The sequence below is a fragment of the Balaenoptera ricei genome, chromosome 20 (assembly GCF_028023285.1).
Source record: "Balaenoptera ricei isolate mBalRic1 chromosome 20, mBalRic1.hap2, whole genome shotgun sequence".
Lineage (NCBI taxonomy): Eukaryota > Metazoa > Chordata > Mammalia > Artiodactyla > Balaenopteridae > Balaenoptera > Balaenoptera ricei.
The window spans coordinates 56,259,714-56,278,143 of record NC_082658.1 but is presented as its reverse complement, the minus strand read 5'-3'; the positions used below and the strand labels follow the sequence as shown (position 1 = coordinate 56,278,143).

The window sequence follows — 18,430 nt, the reverse complement described above, 5'->3', positions numbered from 1 at the left end:
CCTGTGCTGAACACCGGGGTGCTTTGCCCCCTCCCAGACTGAAGGGCAGCCTGGCCCCCCCGAGGAGCTGCCTTTCCATCCCGGGACAGATGCAGCTTCAGCTCCACCTCAGTGAGGTGGGGAACCAGGGCGGGAGGGACGGGGACCTCCTGCCTTCGTTCAGCCTCTTCTCGCTCCCTGCAGATAGTCTTTCACCCAGGAGGAGGGGCGTGGCCGAGGGCCCAGGCGCTGAGCTCTCCATCTGCTACCAGAAGGTCAGTGTGTGTGGCGTGGTCAGCAGGTGGCCCGGAGGCACAGCTGGAGGGAAGCAGATGTCAGGGGCGTCAGGGGGAGCAGATAGAGCCAGAGGAAACTTCTGCCCTTTTCTCGTGGCTGCCCCCGGAGTTTCCCAGCCTCCAGGGAGTTTTGCAGGGGTGGGCGGGTTACAGTTGGCCTTCCACACAGCCAAGGAGGCGATCTGACCTAAGGAACAAGGCGCTGTCCCCTTGCTCAAAAATACCCTCCTCGCTAGCTGACCCGATGTATGGGGGCGTAGTCCTTGGTCTGGAAGGCTGAAGGGCTCCCTGGGCTGAGTGTTCTGAGCCTGCGTCGTCTGGCTCCTCACTGGACATTAGTGACACGGCCAAGACTCAGGGCAGGGGCGGGAAGCGGGGGATGGGGGGAGGGGACAGAAGCGGGGCTGGTGATGTGGCGTTGTGAACCTTGTCCTGAGGACCCCCTTCTGTCCCTGCATCCCCCTCCCCAGGCCCTGCTCAGCCACCGCACCCGAGAGGTCACCGTCTCCCTGCGGGCCGCTGGGCTGGTCCTGAAGGCCCTTCCAGCCAGTGACACTGAAGGTGGGGAGCTGGGCACGCAGAGCAGAGGGAGGGAAGGGCACGCACGGGAAAGCTGGGGCGGCGAGGAGAGAGGGCGGAGAGAGAGGAGACGGGGTGAGCCAGGGGAAGGAGGCCTCCCTCCCTGTCCCTGGGATCACGGGACGTGGTCGAACTCCTACCCGTGCTGGGCCCGGAGCTGGGCGCCAGGCTGCCCAGGTGAGGACCCGCCTGGCCTTCAGGTTGGTCACCATCGAGCAGCACTGGGTGATGCTTCTGCTGCCGCCGGATGAGCCTGAGCTGGAAGGTGGAGGGACCACGCGGAGGGGTGTACCTGGCCTCGTGTACATGAAGGAGACGTGTGACTTTGGCAACAGCTCTAAGAGGCGGTCACAGAGCAGTGGGTCAGGAGCACAGATTCTAGAACCAGATGGGCAGGCTTCGAAGCCCAGCTTTGCCACGTTTCCATCTGTGTGACCTCGGGTTACTTGTGACCCCTCTACCTGTTTGTTCATTTCTAAAATAGAGACAAGATACTAACATATGTGCATGTAGTAAACTGTAGCGTCAGCCCTTATTGTTAAACTTTGATTTCTTCTGTTTCCTTTACAAAACTCCCACCCCACCCACCCCCGCTCTAACTCCTGAATCTCCTCCAAATTTTCCATCACACAGTCCTCTCCGAACTGTTCTTGGATCTCTAAGAACCCTCCTTCGTCGGCAGGGAGGGGTCAAGCCGGGCAGCAGTCACACAGTAATGATTTTTGACACATTATACACTGTGAGGAAAGTCAAGGAAATGCTCCCAACGTGTTGGGACAGATGCCCTCCATCTGTCTTACACACCATCCTGGGCTACGTGTTCCTGCCATTCTGAGCATGCCCAGTAGCTTCAGAAGAACTTCTTCCCATTGGAGACGGGTACAGGAGGAGGTGAAAGAAAGGATTTAGATTGGTGATGGCTGCTATGCCTCAGGATATAGAAATGTGGATTCTCCAGGGGAGGGAGACGGATGATCTGGAGGGAACTGAGGCTTGGCGAGGACCAAGGTGGAGTCAGGAAGTAGGGGCTGAGCAGGGTGTGGGGAGGGGTTAAAAGGGGGCGGGGCGGTAGTCAAGGTGGGTTCATGTCCTTCTTAGGAGGTGGAATCTCAAGCTCCCCTACTTCCCTAGAGGCCCATTCACAGCCCCTCACCCACCATCTCATTCTTTCCAGTTTCAGGGCCCACCCACTGCCCCCCAACTGCTGCTCCCGATATAGACCACACATGCCTGAATATTAGCGTGACAGAGGTTGTCAAGACCTCCAACTTGGCAGGAAGGTCCTTCTCTGTAAGTACTGGGTAGAGTGAGAACTGGGGAGCTTCAAGCAGGGTAGGTGGCGGGGAGCCCAGGGGGAGGGTTTCAGCGAAGGGGGAATGGACTCTTCTGAGCCTTTGCTGTTGAAGTGGGTCTTCCTGTTGGAAACAATCCGCTTTCCAGTCAGTCTGTTTGAAATACTGAGCACCAACTGGCATAAGTAAGGCGCTGGAAGAGTTAAGGCCCCGCCCTCCGCCTCCACCTGGACCATCTGAGGACCTAAGACGTACCCAGATAGTACAAAATGCATCCGAGTTCTGGCGTCCCCTGCACACAGCAGCCAGACTCCCAAACAGCAATGGCCCAGCCTTTGACCATATCAAACCAGCTCTTTCAACCTTATCACCCTACCGCCACCCTTTGCCCTTTGCCCTTTGCCTTAACCCTTACTGATACTCAGAGAGAGTCCCTTATTGATACAGACATAGGACCCGCCCATTTTCTCCCTATCTGATGGCCTCTCTGGACTTCACTGCCCTACTCGGCTGGGCTTGGAGCCCATGATCATACCTGAACCACGTTCTCAAGACAGCCTTGACTTCCCCACATCGCCTGCCAGGCAGACACTATCTTTAGGTCAAGCCGCCTACTCGGTCTGATGCCCAGGTGTCTGAGTGCTTCCGCGATATCCTGCATCCATGCAGGTCAGGGCCGCCGCACCCTCATGACCTTCCACCTCATCCCGATCCTTGGCATCACTCAACCCTTTCCTCTGGACTCTTTTTCCTAAGCCAATTCCTTAAATAGCTACTGTTCTCCACCTCAGTCCATGGCCCACTTCTTTTCTTATTCCCTGGACTCTCAAAACCACGTCCATGGCTTTAGTCCAAGTTGTTGAGGGTGCCCAAACCTTTATCTCCTGCTCTGACATTCATCCCTGAGTGTCTGACTCCTGCATTCAACTAAGTTAGCATGACTGGGTGTCCCACGACACCCCAAACTCAAGATATTCAAAACCAGAGCCAGTGCTTTCTAGTAGTTAAGAGCTCTCTAGAGCCAGACTGCCTGGGCTCAGATCTGGGCTCTGTCATTTACCAGCTACGTGACTTTAGGCAAGTCACTCCAGCTCTCTGTGCCTCAGTCTCATTATCTGGAAAACGGGGACAATAATGGTACCTACCTATCCAGTTGTTGTGAGGATTAAATGATGGTGACGTGTCAAGCTTCTAGAAGAGTGCTTGGCCAAGTCAGAGCTATATATGTATTAGCGGCTGTTTTTATTTCATCCCCTCCTCCCCTGTGTCCTGTCTCTCATTCAGCGGGACCATCATTAACCAGTCACCTGTCCCAGAAACCTTGGAATCAGCTCAGATGCCTCCTCTTTCTCACCTCCCGTGTCCACTGGTTTTCTCTCTCAAACACTCTCACACCTCTCCCTTCTTCTCTATCCTCTTTCTTGTGGTCCAGTGAGGTTGACCATCTGTCCCAATTTGCCAGGGACTAAGGGGTTTCCTGGGACGAATTGGTCACCCTTGGGCCAGACCTTCATCCACCCCCTTCTCCTGGACAAACTCTACAGCCTCCCAGCCGGTCTCCCCAATGTCATTCCAGCGCTTCTCCAAGCCACCCTCCATACCTCTGCCTGCGTGATCTTTCTAAAATAGAACTCGGACACATGACTCTGTGCTTAAAATCCCTCGACCATTTCCTACTCTCCAGGGCAGAAGGGCAGAGAAACTTCAGTGTTGCATAGCTTGGTTCCTCTTTCTCTCCATCTGCAACTCTGGTCACCCCTGCATGCACTTTACACGGGGGTATCTGTGATACTGAACCAAACCTGGGTCCTCTCGCCTGCACTCAGCAAAGGCAATACACTGACACCGGGTCGCGGCAAAGGAAAGTGCAGTGTTTATTGTAGAGTGCCAAGCAAGGAGTCCAGGGCAGCTGGTGCTCAAAACCACCAAAGTCCCCGATGGGTTTCAGCAAAGCACTTTTAAAGGCCAGGTGAGGGAAGGGTGTCCCAGTGTATGTGATCAGCTGGTGCACAGTTCTCTGATTGGCTGATGGCGAGGTAACAGGGTGGTGTCACAGGGGTTAACATTATCAATCCTTAGGCGCCAGTAGGTCTGGGGGCTACCTTCTAATGATCATCAAGTAGTTAATTTCTTCCATTTGGTGGTGGTTTTCTGTAAAACAACTCAGGAAATGTGCATCAGATACTGTTATCTAGGTACTTCAGAGAGGAGCTACAGCAGAGGATGTGGGGGAGGGGGTCTGTCCAGGGAAGGTCCCATAGTGTCCTGCTCGGTTACAGTTGGAAGTGTACTGGCAGACCTTCCTCTGTGCCTTTGTTCATGCGCTTTGCTTGGCCTGAAACCCCCTTCCTCCCTTTCTCTTCCCCATCTTCCTTTCATAACCCCTATTTCTCTTTCAAGATGAAACTCAGGTGTTATCTCCCCCAGGAGGCCCTTCCCTCCACCTCCTCCACCCCACTCCCCATTTCCCACTCCCCGGAGAGCTAGGGACCCCACCTCTGTGCTCCCCCAGAGCCCTGGGGACACAGCCACTGAAGCATTTGCAAAACTGTCAATGACGTGATCTCGTGGCTCAGGCCCTATCTCCGTCTTTCCAGCACTCACTGTGGGAATGGCCCACAGCAGAAGCTGGCTAGACGTTCCCTGATCATCTGACCCAGCCTCCACCTATGCAGGATCTCACCTCTAACCAGAGTTCATTGTTCCTGGGGCAGCCTATGCACTGGAGGAGCGCTCTGACGGGCTGAGAGCTTTGTATTGAGCTGAGATCTTGCAACAGGACAGCTGTGTATTTGAGCTTCAGGTTCCAGGGTGGACCCATTTACCTTTATGTATTTCCTCTTTCAAAGTCAGTTCCTTACCACGGTTTCTATTTTTAATGACCTCTTTAAATAACCTGGTTGTGAGCTTTTTGAAAATCTAAACTTACCACCCTGGCGAGTTCCCTTTTACCTCTGCACTGTCTTGCAACCTACAAGGTAGTTGCTAGTATTACCGTATTTTTTTCTCAGTAGGTGAGAAACAAAAGCACAGAGTGATTAAGAATCATGTCCGAGGTCACACGGCTAATAAGTGGCAGAGCCAGGATGAGAAGCCCGGTGGTCTGGGTGTAGAGTCTCCCGGGAGATTCTTACACACTCTGCCCATAGACTCCTGGCAGCCAAGCCCACCTTCCACCCCACAAAAGTCCAGCAGAAATGCCTGGACATGCTTGACCCCCCAGGTTGAGGCTCTGTTTGTCCCTCTGCTGTTTGACAGCAGGAAAGTGGATCAGCCCTGCCTACAATAGGGAGCTTATGAAAAATGCCCAGGCCGGGGCTGGACTCCAGACCACTTAGATCAGAATTTCTAATTTTATGTTTTGGAAAGGTGACTCCAGGGTTGAGAATACTTGAATGAGATGGAGTTTAAGGCTCTAGAAACTCCAGTGCTCTGTGGTGGTGAATCATGCAAAGCTGCTGTCCGCATGTGCTATGGGCCAGTGACCGGAAAGGCCCTCAGTGCCCCACCTGGAGCCCAGGATGCTCTACATTCTCTGTCCGGGGGAGGGGGCTCTCGGGAGCAGCCCCCTCAGGTCACGGGTTGGAGGTCTGCCTCGGGGCTGCTTTCCTCTGCTCCTGGTACTTTCTGGAGAAGCTGCGCAGGGCTGTGGGTGTGAAAGGTGGGAACATCTTGACCCGGGCTCCCCGTGCAGAGGATGTAACTAGCCCCATGGTACAAACTGGTACAGGCTTAGTCTGAGTCATGGGGATAGGTGGCTGTTTTCCAGACCCTCTGTCTCTGCCCCAGGGAAATAATTTTGTACGCAATCCAACACTGAGTACAGGGGTCAGGACTTATAAAAACCCTGAAGTATCCCCAAATTCCATACATAACATGCCTGTCAAATAGAAGGTGCTCAGGTCACTTCAGCACCTGGCAAGCTCTAGCTGTAACATCCCAGGTTGTGTTTGAAATTAAGGACAACAGGTGGGAAAAAGAACTGCGGAAATGATGGGAGAGCCAAGGACCAGGGCAGCCTAGAAGCATCTTACGCAGGCTCGTCACTACTCAGGGTCACTTGCAAGAAGAGAGGCGGGACCCTTGTGTACTGAACTGAAACACACACGACTCCAGGCTAGGAGGTGTTGGCTGGGCCATCTGTTACCAAGGTGATGCCCCCCAAGCTGTCTCTGTTGCAGACGGTGACAAACACCTTCCGGACAGCTAACATCCAGATCCAAAGCCAGGACCAGAGGCTGCTGACACTGTTGCTGGACAAGGACAGTTGCCGCATGTACAGGGACGTGGCCAGGTGAGGCTGGGCTCCGTGCCCCTGGGCAAAGCTTCCCGGCTGCCGGCCCCGCCCCTGCTCTTGCCTGAACGCCTTGTCGGGGTGGATGGTGGGCCAGGCAGGTATCCCTGATGGGTGTGGACTCAGGTGATGACTTAAATCCAGGAAGAAGAGCAAATGACGGCTGACCCTGGGCAGTAGCTGAGATTAAGTTTTCCCGAGATTCTTCTACAAATGCTCAGCCTGCAGGCCTCCTGATCCAACCCCCCGTGCTGGCACTGGCCCCCCAACACAGGCTGCCCTTCTGTGGCAGCTACGACCCAGTTAACACGACACTTACTGGTGTCCCCCGGGGAGGTGTATTTGGGTCAGGCAGGCACACAGGGTGACCCATTCAGGCGTCTCCTCCTCTCCGCGCGTTCGCCCCAGGCTCAGGGTGCTCTTTCTCGTTCTGACTCTTCCTCTTCCCTCTGCGGAGCCCCCTTGTCTAGACCCGACAATAAAGGGGCTACGTTTAAAATGCCCAGGCAGATCTGACCCCTGAGATGGGTCTCCTGAGCTGGCCTCTCTCTGCCCACAGGTTCGAGGTTGCTCCCTGCCCAGAGCCGTGTTCTGAGGCCCAGAAATCCAAGGTGCTGGGGCTCAGCTCACACCAGGAGGAGATGGAAAGAACCAAAGCCAAGGCCAAGCCCCTTCTAATGCCCATCAACACGTTCTCTGGCATCGTCCAGTGAGCCCAAAGGGGCTGCAGAATCGCTGAGTCTGAGAGCGGCGGGCCCGAGAGGAAGGATACACTACCCCACCCGCCCCAAACACTCACACCAACGTCTAGAACAAGGCTCCCTGGGGCGGCTTCCAGCCACACCTAAAAGCCAGCAAGTCCCAGGAGCACAGGGAGCTGGCCGTGGCGGGTGCAACGGAGCAGGGCCCACACGAAGGGTCGAGGAGGCCCTGGCCAAGCCGTGCATCCAAAGCCCAGCTCCTTGCGCCTGTGTCCACTCCTTCGTTGATTTCCAATCCCTGCCTCTCCCACTCAAGCTCCCCACCCAGCCCTTAAAACCAAGGTGAGAGCTGCTGTCCCATGGCCTGGGGCCCCGTGGCCTGGGGCAAACAGGACGTGGGCAGTGGCAGCCCCTCCCGCCCAGTCTGTTCCCTTCCCTCTAGCGGGCCACTGCCCACCTCGCCCACTCCCAGGCAGGCGTCTCTCCCGGTTGAGAGGAAATGTCAGATTCAATAAATGCACACTACAGTCTTTCTGCTCTCATCTATATCGAGCAATACTTGTGTTTTAGTAGAGAGCAGAGGCACTGCGTAGTCTAACGTAATGACTCTGCTTAGGCCCAGGTAAGAGCTTGGTGAAACATTCACTGGTGTGTTCCGTCCACCTGCCCGGCCCCCTCCTCGTTCGCGTTCACTGAGGGCCTCCTGACCAGAGATGTCCCCAGAACGGAGGGGGGAATGCAGGGTCATTTCAGAGGAGCCAGAGGTTAAAGACATCCAAGTTCTTGGCTTTTGAGTTCAGATGTTAAGTCCAGATGTTATCCAGATGTTAAGTCCATACCTATCACCTGGGCAATCCCAGGGGATGGTGGCAGTGGGATGGAAGAGTCCCTTCCAATTTTGGGACCCAAGAGTGGAGAGGTAGGCACTTCCCTTTTGGCCTTATTGCCCTGGGAGTGGGGGCAGGTCTCAGAGCACATTCTCAGAGCCTAGGGGCATGGTGTAAGAGGGGCTGCCTGGGGGCCTAGGCAGATGGGCCCAAGAGCAAGCTTAAAGAGAGTCCCAGCACCTCTGTGGGCACAGGAAGGAGGTACGGTTTTCCCCAGGTAGTTGAAAGCAAACAAGCCCAAGGTAAGAGGTGCAGCCATGAGTGGCTACAGGGACCACAGGACCTGAAGCCTGGATGTGGACCGCAGGCACCTTGATGGACACTACGTGGTGAAATCCCTGCCCCTCAGTGGCGATCCACCCTGGACAGGTGAAGACCGAGAATTTGATGGATGTGCGGTCCTCCACCGAAGCTGCCCCCGCGGAGCCCAGGGAGGAGAGGGACTAGGGACAGCCCTGAATGTAACTGAGGTGGTTTTAAACGGGAAATGACTGATATCACTGAATTCGAGTGAGTTTATCTGAACATGGCTAGATTTTCTTTTTCTGTCATTGGGGTTATGTAAATTGATTCATATCAATTTGGGCAACAAGTACTAGGTTCTTGAAACAAACAGCTGCAGGGTTTACCAGCTGTTAGAGTTAGGTGAGGGCTCTGGGCCTTCTCCCCCAACAATCTCTCCACCAGCTTACAAAGAAAGTACGTCATAGACCAAATTCTGCTGCACACTCAGATATGCATTGGCAAGTAGCCCTCCTCATCCCCACCCCCAGTCAAATTAGGTGCTCCGAACAAACCTTGCTTGAAACATTCACGCAAGGACACTGGGTGGCTGGACGCTGGGCCATCTCAAAGTAAAGTCTTCCCTTCCAAAGGGTCTGGACTGCTGGAATCTCCGGATTCTTAATCCTGTTCACCAAGGGAGGAAATGCCTCCAAAAGTTATAAACAATCTATGTGACTTGGACACCACGAATTTCACCAATGAAATTTTGCCAGTATCTCTTGGGATAATTAATGAATCCACTTCCATTGATCTGAGATCATTAATGTGCTTATATTCACTGCCTCTGGAGCGTGACTTTTGGATGAAATGTTAGCTAACCACCTCTGGCGTGTGTATTCCCCAAATGGACAACTAGGCACTCTCAGGTGTAGATTAAAACGATCCAGTACATGTGTAACGTTGGCCGGGGGTGGGCTTGAGGGTGGGTGCTGGACGAGGCTGCCTGGAGGAGATGCCACCTCGAGACCACCCTCAGCTCTCAGTCCCTCTCTGGGGATTGTCTCCACTGAAGAAAACCGTGTCACCTAAGGTCGTGCCTCTTCCAGAGGCAGCTCACATCCAGTCAAACAGTTCTAGGCCCTGGGGACAAAAATAGCACCTTGATTCCAATGGAGACAGACAATCAACAAGATAGAGCCGTGAAACAGAAACCGGTAGTGTGTCTGACAGCGATGCGTACCACGGAGGAAAATAAGCAGGGAAGGGGAGAGTGTGAGTCTGGGCGTGGGGTGGGGGGCGGTGGTTTGTCAGCGAGGGTAGACAGGGACGGTCCCTGAGGGAAACAGGGTCGTCCTTGATCAGGGGGCCCATGAGTAAAGACCTAAAGAACACGCGGCAGGGGGGCATATCATGAATTCCACTCTCGCTCCTCCCCAGCCAAGTTTTACTTGCCTGAAGCAGTTCAGGGATCTAACTCAGCACCGTGGGCTACGCGGGGGCCCTGGGGGTGACCTCGAGCGCACCCTGCAGGCCTCAGCCCGCGACCCTCCCGCACCTGCGCACAACTGGCAGGTGCGGCGGCGAAGGCCGTGGGGCGTGGCAGGTGCGGCCCGCAGGTGCGCCGGCCCCGCCCCTTAGGGGCGGTGCCCTCCGGGCGGGGCCACTTCCGGGCCGGTGGCCGGACGTGGGGTGGGGGCGGCCGTTGACCCCGTGACCGCGGCGCCGCCGGAGGCTGGAGGTGCCGTGCGGCTCGCTCCCCGCCTCCCTTCAGGGGACATGACGCCGCGCCCGCCCCGCGCCCCGCCGCGCCCTCCGCCCGCCCGGGTCTGACGGAGCCGGACAGCCATGAGCGCCAACCCCCAGTGGGACATCAGCAGGGCGCTGGGGGTGGCCAGGTTCTTCCATCTGGTGTGCGGGGTCCGGGATGCCTGCGTGACCCCGTTCCTGACCCTCTACCTGCGGCAGCTGGGCTTGGCCGCGCCCTGGGTGGGCATCCTAATGGGAACCAAGCACCTGATCTCAGCCTTCTGGGCTCCCTTCTGTGCCTTCCTGGCCAAAAGCTACCAGAAGCGGAGGGTGCTTCTGATAGGCTCGCTGCTCGGCTCGGTGGGAGCCAGCCTGTTGATGGTCCTGGTGCCGCCCTTGGACAGAGACCCAGGGTACCGCTCGTGTAATGGAAGCCACAGTGTGACCGCCACGGTCCCACCACCGGGGGTCGCACTCACTGTGAACGTCACCTCCGCCCCAGAGCCAGCGCCCAGCCTCCCAGCCGAGAGGAGTACTGGGGTCGCCCCAGCCGATGGCTTCAGAGGAGGGCCTGGGGAAAGTGGCCAAGAACCTTTCAGCCGTCTGCCCAGCTCCTTTGTGGGCTCCATCCAAGGAACCAGGACCACATCCCGAGTTCTCCTCCATCCTATTACTTCAAGAGTGAAAGATACTCCCCAGGAAGGTGCTTTTAGGGTGGTCAGCCCTGCCCTCCCTTTGCTTGCTGGGGGTATGGCGTTGGCAAGTCCGGCCAACCAGTCGGCAGCCAAGGGGATGGCGGGGGCCCTCGACCTCTCCTTGGAAGGGTTGCGGTGGACTTTCATCCTCTCCCTGGGCTCCATGGTGTTCTGGGAGCTGCTGACATCCCCTCTGGAGCAGGTGGCAGATGACAGCCTTTATGAATACCTGGATTTTGTGGACGCCACTGACCGCTACAGAAGCCTGTGGATCTGGAGGCTGCTGGGCATGTCGGCAGGCGTGTGTGGCATCTCAGCCTTGGTGGGGCAGCTGGACTGCTTCCTGATGACAAATGGCCCCCGGGGTGTAGTGCACTTCTACGGCTACTCACTGGTCAGCACCCTGGCTTTACTGGTGAGCATTGCCTTTCCCGTCCCCGTCTGCAGGCGGTGGGAGCCCAGCTACAAAATGGTCAAAGCCCTGTCTCTCGTAGGCGGTGACCCCCGCCTCATCACCCTCGCCCTCACTGTCTTCTTGATAGGAACCGCCACCAGCACCGTGCAGAACTTCCTGTTCTGGCACATGAAAGACCACGAGAGCAGCGAGCTGGTCATGGGCTTCTCAGTGGCCCTGGGCTGGCTGGGGGAAATTCTACTTCATCCTCTCAAAACTCCATTGCTTAGGAAGCTGTCCAGGGTGGGCACGGTGGGGCTGGGGCTGGGCTGCCTGGCGGGGCAGCTGCTGTATTTCTCTTTCCTCTGGAGCTGGTGGTCCGTCCTCCCCGCTCAGATCTTGAGCGCCATCAGCCACGGGGCTCTGTGGTGGGCAGTCGGGGCCTCCATAGAGCATCTGGCCACTCCCGGAACAGAGAGACCTCTGAGTGCCATGTACCGAAGCCACTTTTACGGGGGCGGGGCCAGCCTGGGCAGCTTCATGGGGGGCTTCGTGGTGATGCGCTTCAGCTTAGCTGTGCTCTACCGGGCCTGCTGCGTGGTCCTGTTGCTCTGGCTGGCCTTGTTCCTGTTCATGCAGCCCAGACTGCCCCAAGAGCGGAAAATCAACTACTCTAAGCTGCTGGCCGTGGAGGCCAGTGACACGAGTGACTCTGAGCAGGGGACCGAACGGGACTGGCTTGTGAAGGCCATGAGGGACGAACACTCAGACTGGAGGGGCTGAGAGACAGTCAGGATGCGGTGATCTGGGAAGGAGCCAAAGGGACGGACAGCACGTAGCCTGCTGAGGGCAAACCCCACGAGTCCTGCCAGGACGGCAGGGAGCCTGGGGAGAGAGAAGCACGTCTGTGCCAAAGCCCCACGGGATCATCTCATCGCATGATTTTCTTTACTTTTGTAGTAAAAGGAGATTTAACTTTTGGCTGTTCAGTCTTTTTAAAATAATGGAGCAAGAATACATTTGCTAAAAAACAAAAAATTTCCCTTTGTGGTCGCTCTTTTTTGGCGTATGCGGTTTGCAAGAGCTTTGCGTGGTGCTGTTGATTTCAGTCACGGCTGAACTGCTCAGGTGAAACTGACGGGGCTGGGAAGGCGATGGAACTGCAGGACTCAGTCGGCGGAGGGGGCAGCAGGCTTCGATGAGTCATGTACATTCCTGTGGATCCTAAGGCTTGAGCCCGAGCCTGTAAAAGCCATGCCGTGGGCAGGTAAGGATGGTAATGAGAACCAAAACTCTTCTCTCTGTCTCTCTCTCTCTCTCCACTGATATACAGGTGCCCACACTCACACCCAGGTACTTAAGTCTCCAAGAAGAGAAAATGATGGGAAGTGTAATGTGTGTTGGGGGGGGATAGGGGGTGGAAGTGAGTAGGTTTTCATTCTTACTCTCAGACGTGTGCGTCACCAAAATAAGATCCTTAGACTCGTCTTCCATACTTAGATGAGAGCAAGAGCCATTTCACGTCCTTTGGACTCCCATTTTGCAGGCTCCACCTCTCAAGAGCACACGGAGACTTTTTGCATCTGCTTCATGAGGGTGCGGCAGCCTCCTTAGGGCTAGGATGCTAGTACCTGTGCCATTGGACCTCCCACAACAAACCTATGAATAAATCAAAGTTGTTCACTGCATTTTACAAGCAAGAAAACAGAGTCTCAGAAAAGTCACACATTGGGTCACTGGCGGAAACACCTCCAGGGCCCTGATCTCCTTCCCGCAGATCTGGTGCATTTTCCGCTATGCCAGTAGTTCCCAAGGCTGGATTCAGACACCAGCCACAAATTCGGGGGTCCCCAGGGCCACCCTCACTTCTGACCAACTGTCTACAAATTTGGGGTTCCCACTTTCCCCCTCAGGTTCAATAATTCACTAGAATGACTCACAGAACCTATGAAAGTACTACACAAATGATTACAGTTTTATTATAGCCAAAAGAGACAAACCAGAACCAGCCAAAAGAAGAGACACATAGAGTGAGGTCTGGAGGGTCCCGAACATGAAGCGGCCACGTCCTCTCTCCACGGGGTCAGAATCCACCACCTCTGAGCCACGGATGTGTGCAAATACACGGAGCATCGCCATCCCGGGAGACTCTGGCATCCGTGGTTTCCATTACATCAGCATGGTTCATTGAGTCATTGGTCTGTGACTCAATCTTCAGCCCCTGTCCCCTTCCCAGAAGTCAGGCTGTTGTCACAGGGCTCAAAGCCCCAAACTTCTATTTAATCACGTGGTTGCTCTTTCTGGCACAGCAGTTCCCTTCCCAGTTATCTCATTAGCATTAGGGTCCCTCACTAGTTACTTCATTAACATAAACCAGGGGCCCTCCTGGAGTCACGCATCAGCATAAACACGGGTGTGGTCCAGAGAGACCCACCAAAAATAACAAAGACACTCTTATAACTCAGGAAATTCCAAGGATTTAGAGGCTGCCTTCCAGGAACCAGGGACAAGGGGCAACCAGCAGGCCCAACAGAAAACATATACACACACAGAACAAGACAAGACAAGCTGAATGTCAAGTGAGAAGTTCAAACAGTGTTTCAGGAAGTGTGGGGCAGGCGTGATGGTTGAATGCTGGGAGAAAACCTCATGGAGATGATGAAATAGGCCTGCATATTGAAGGAAGGATCGGGTCACAAAGACTTAGACCTCAGAGGTGTGACTTTTACGCTAGTAACCAGCCACTAGATCAGTTCAACATCATAAAGTTAAAAGCAAATGAAATCCTTAGCTCGCAGCCTCGTGGCTATCAGAGATACTGAGTTCTAACACATCTTAGTTCCGGCTAAGAGGAAAGTAAATATTGGATGAGCCATTAACCTTTCTGCTCAGCCTTACTTAAACCTTCATTTCCCAGGTGAGTTTGCAGAACACTTGATCCTAGCAGGGAGGGGGGTGGGGGCACTAAAAAAGAATTCTGTGCCAAACAATTTAAGAAATTATGTAAATGATGTCACCTCTTAGAAACTTACAATACATATTAGCAAAGAAAGACTCTGGAAAGCCCTATAGCCAACAAATTTGTTTAACTTTGTTGGCCCTGTAATTCCCCTGACATAACACGTATCACAACTTTCTTCCAGGTACACAAATCACTATCTTGCAGAACTAGTGTTCCCTAGAAGAAGCTTGGAAAACACCAATGTTGGTAGTTTTCTGTGTGACCTTTTCGACTCAGGGACAAATCTGGGCTCCCATACCCAGATTGGCAAGAATCGAGGGTATCCGTGCTACAAAGCTATCTCATTAAGTCAGAGCATCCACTCATTTTACAGGTGAAGCAACTAAGGCTCAGGAGGTTAAAATTCAAAACCAGATCTGTTTGAGCCCAACTGCTCAAGCTGTATGTTGAAACTGGCTCAGATAAGTGGAGAGGCTATTCTACAAGGGTAGCGGGTGATGACCAGGCAGGGGCATGGCGGGGACAAGACACTAAACTTGCTTGTGGATTTTGTATGAGGAGTTGTGGAAAATAGGTTGGAGACATGGGTTGGAGTCAGATTGTGGACACCCTCAATATCACCCTAAGGGAAAGGGAATTCACACAGGTTGAACCATGCCCACCCCCTCTGTGCCTGACACCTGCACATGTCACGCTCATAATTCTCACCACACAAATGCTCATTTTACAGCAGGGAAAACTGAGGCTCAGAGAGGTTAACCGACTTAGCTGCTCAGGGTCATGACTATTTGGATGGTGGAACATAGATTGAACCCAATCTCATGGTCCTTCCTCTGAATATTCACGCTGCTTCCTGGAAGTGAAGATTTTACCAGCCAGTTGAGAGGCACTGAAAGTTTAGACTGTCTCTTGCGGGTTGCACTGTGAACAATGGGTCTGGGCTGCGGGAGCTCCGTCAGGGCTGGGACGTCTGTTTTGGACAGACCATTGCAATTGTCTGGGCAGGAAGGGGGCTGCATCTCAGAAGCATGTGATGATCTAATGATGTGACAATGTATGTGCCACAGATTGAATTGTGTCCCCTCCAAACTCATATGTTGAAGCCCTAACTGCCAATGTGATGGTATTTGGAGATAGGGCCTTTGGGAGGTAATTAGGGTTAAATGAGGTCATAGGGTGGGGCCCTAATCCGATGGGATTGGTGTCTTTATAAGAGGAAAAGGAGACACCTGAGAGCTCTCTCTCCCTCTCCCTCCCTCCCTCCATCTCTCCCTCCCTCTTTCTTTCTCTCTCTCTCTCCCTCTCTCTCCACCAGTGCAAGAAGAAAGGCCATGTGAGGACACATGGAGAAGGCCACTGTCTACAAGCCAGGAAGAGAGGCCTCACCAGAAATTGAATTCGCCAGCAATTTGACCATGGACTTCTAGCCTCCAGAACTGTGAGAAAATAAATGTCTGTAGTTTAAACCACCCAGCCCATGGTATTTTATTATGGCAGCCAGAGAAGACGAATGCAGTATGCAAAGGAGTTTCAGAGATGGAAACAACAATATAGCCCTTGGTTATTGATCGACTAATGATGTGGAGGTTAGGGAAGAACGAGGTATCATGGATCACAGAAGATTTTGCAATTTTGAACCCATGTGATGAGGGAAAAAGTCTGTAGAAATGGCAGAGTCCAGAATGACAGAAAACCAGTGCCTATATCATAAAATGAAAGACAATACAGAAGAAACATTACTCCTAAGCCTGCTAGGTCCCTTCCACAATGGATGACTGTCTCCGAGACCAGGGATATGGCTGTTTGGTGATACTTGTGATGTGGGGCAGAGCAGAAGACATTTCCAAAATCAGAGGGCTTTTCCAGAGCAATGTTCAGGAAACCTGACTCTCTTTTCAAGTCTGGTTGGGAAATAGCTTGGAGACATGAGTTTGGACTGGACTGCAGTTCCCCTGGACCCTGGGAGCCTGTGATCTGTGATGGGAGGGTGATGTCGTGAGGTGTCTTCTGTTACAGAAGTGAAGCTTAAGATGTGACCCCTAGGGCAAACACTTATCCTTCCAAGGTCTCACCTTCCAAGTCTGATAAACAAGGGCCTTGGCCTCCATGATCTTCCAAATTGTGCCGTTTGACTGGACATGATCTCCTCCTTTGAGCCTCGGCCCTTCTCATCCAGCAGAACGGCATGGCGTCCTGGAACCCGAGGGATGCACTGAATGAATGTTTATTTCCTTCCCTGAACCTGGCACTGAGCCCCTGGTCTGCTGTGCAGCGTGGCCACGTGGAGCCCTAAGTCCCAGCCCTAGACTGACCCTCTGCCCTCAAAACCAGGGCTCCAGAGGAGTGATGGGATGAACCCGAGGGGCGGTCCCTGGGGGCTGGAATTGCGAGCCTGTGGGTGGGGGTCTGCGGTGGAAGGGGGAGGCCCAGGCAGGCACCTTCAGCGCAGGGAACTCCCTCCTAGCAGCATCCGAATTCCAGCTCTGCACACGTCAACCATCATAGGCTGCAACCTTGGACTCCTGCATCCCCTCTACCCTGTGCCCGGGATGAGAGCATCCTCTCGGGCCAGAGAGGCCATTTTCTACCTCCACATGGAGTGCGAGGGCCATAAGCTGAGGGCCGTGAGCTGGGACCGCGGAGAACAAACCAGGACAGGAAGGAAGGGAGTCAGCCCGCAATTCAGAAGTGTTCCACCAGGGGGCACCAAACACACGGGGAAACACCCGCCTGGCTTCCTTTGGCAAACATGGGCCCAGGCCCTTCCCAAAGCTCCAGTTCAGGGTGAGGCCAGCTCCCTGAGGACCCTTTAGATCTTGAAGCTGGGAACTACAGGAAAAAAAAAAAAAAACAAGGATCAGGTGCCACTGTTGAGCTGGCTTTGAGTGAGAGATAGGACACCTCCAGGAGAAGGACTTCGGAGAGGTGACGGCTGCAGGGTTTGCAGTGGACTTGGCAGGTAAGAGACACAAGTACCAGCGGCCCTGCCAGCTCAGAACAGCCGCTGGTATTTCTTCCTGAGGAGACAAGCTACCCTTATGCTGCTTTGGTCTTGGTCAGGTTGGGTGGGAGTCCCTGTAAGTGTGAAAGAAACAGGACAAAAGACTGCATGTACCACTTGAAGATCCCAGGGCTGATGGCCATATGGGATCACAGCCTTGATAGGAATAATATCAGCTTCACAGGTCCTCACCTCCTGCTCCTCAGCCCCCATCCCTCCAACCCTGGCTGCCCCTCGAGTCTCACCTGTTTATATCTGGATGCCTGCAGTGAGGGCCTCACCAGCGTTTACCAATTACTCTGCTTTCACCAGCCTTCACCCCCTACCGATGGAAAGAGATGGGAGGATTTGTCACCTTTGGGAAAAACCTGAGACCCTCTGATACCACCAAGATACAACCTCTTCCTTTCTCTCCGGAAGCGGGTGGCATCGACAAACTGCCTCTTTCTATTGTTCTTGGCAAGATATATTAAAATCTGTGTGCCCTTTTCCCAGAAAAGAGACTAGACTTCCAGTAAGGAGAGAATCTTTTTTTTTTAAATTAATTTATTAATTTATTTATTTTTGGCTGTGTTGAGTCTTCATTGCTGCACGCGGGCTTTCTCTAGTTGCCGTGAGCAGGGGCTACTCTTTGTTGCGGTGCGTTGGCTTCTCATTGCCGTGGCTTCTCTAGTTGTGGAGCACGGGCTCTAGGCTCGCAGGCTTCAGTAGTTGTGGCACACGGGCTCAGTAGTTGTGGCATGCGGGCTTAGTTGCTCCGTGGCATGTGGGATCTTCTCAGAGCAGGGCTTGAACCCATATCCCCTGCATTGGCAGGCGGATTCTTAACCACTGCGCCACCAGGGAAGTCCCAGGAGAGAATCTTTTGCTTGGAGGTTGTAGAGGCTTTCAAGGTTTCCATTGGAGAATAGTGAGATGCTTGCCCTCAGTGGGGTGAATTAGGTGAGAGAGCTATGGTTGGGTGGTGTCACTACTGAACTTGCCATAAATAATGGCCATGCGGGGCCACCATTTCTAAGGAAAGTTGTGAGAGGGATCTCAATGCCTTCCCCCCTCACAACAGCTGCCACCATGCCAGTTGTGGGCAGCAAACATACTTGGCTGTGTCTGTCCCTGGGGCTGGTGAGCCAGACCAACTCGGGGGCTCAGGACATTTAAAGAAATACTGTCTTCCACAGAGGGGGTAATATCTGAATATGCTTGGCATTTTCTTGGATAGAGACTAAAGAAGCATTTAGAAAACAAAACCATTTTTTAAAATGAACTCTTCTGTGTTACTTGGTGCCCAGAAATCTTTGCCTTACTACAATCAAAGGAATCTAAGCAAGGTGACCTGGGAGAGGAGAGAAGAGATACCGGGTACCATTACTACATCCAAA

General features: G+C 53.8%; 2 protein-coding genes across 4 annotated transcripts in view; both read left to right on the top strand.

Annotated features, from left to right (window-relative positions):
- Positions 1–7,660, top strand: part of PIK3R6 (phosphoinositide-3-kinase regulatory subunit 6) — a 47,852-nt gene extending 40,192 nt beyond the window's left edge. For 2 of the 3 annotated variants that reach the window (XM_059907021.1, XM_059907020.1), the window contains 5 exons: positions 184–254; positions 746–836; positions 2,029–2,144; positions 6,328–6,440; positions 7,000–7,660. In XM_059907021.1, the coding sequence (XP_059763004.1) occupies positions 184–254; positions 746–836; positions 2,029–2,144; positions 6,328–6,440; positions 7,000–7,153 (545 nt within the window). In that variant the 3' untranslated portion in view covers positions 7,154–7,660. The remainder of the gene's footprint in view (positions 1–183; positions 255–745; positions 837–2,028; positions 2,145–6,327; positions 6,441–6,999) is intronic. The other variant, XM_059907019.1, reaches the window with a different exon arrangement.
- Positions 7,661–9,934: 2,274 nt separating this feature from the next.
- On the top strand, positions 9,935–12,095 carry MFSD6L (major facilitator superfamily domain containing 6 like). Its single transcript, XM_059907222.1, has one exon. The coding sequence runs from the start codon at positions 10,099–10,101 to the stop codon at positions 11,869–11,871; it is 1,773 nt and encodes a 590-aa protein (XP_059763205.1). The 5' UTR covers positions 9,935–10,098; the 3' UTR covers positions 11,872–12,095.
- Positions 12,096–18,430: the final 6,335 nt, after the last annotated feature.

What these genes read in the sequence shown, in the direction of transcription:
- MFSD6L (XM_059907222.1), top strand. Translation starts at nt 10,099, where the DNA reads ATGAGCGCCAACCCCCAGTGGGACATCAGCAGGGCGCTGGGGGTGGCC.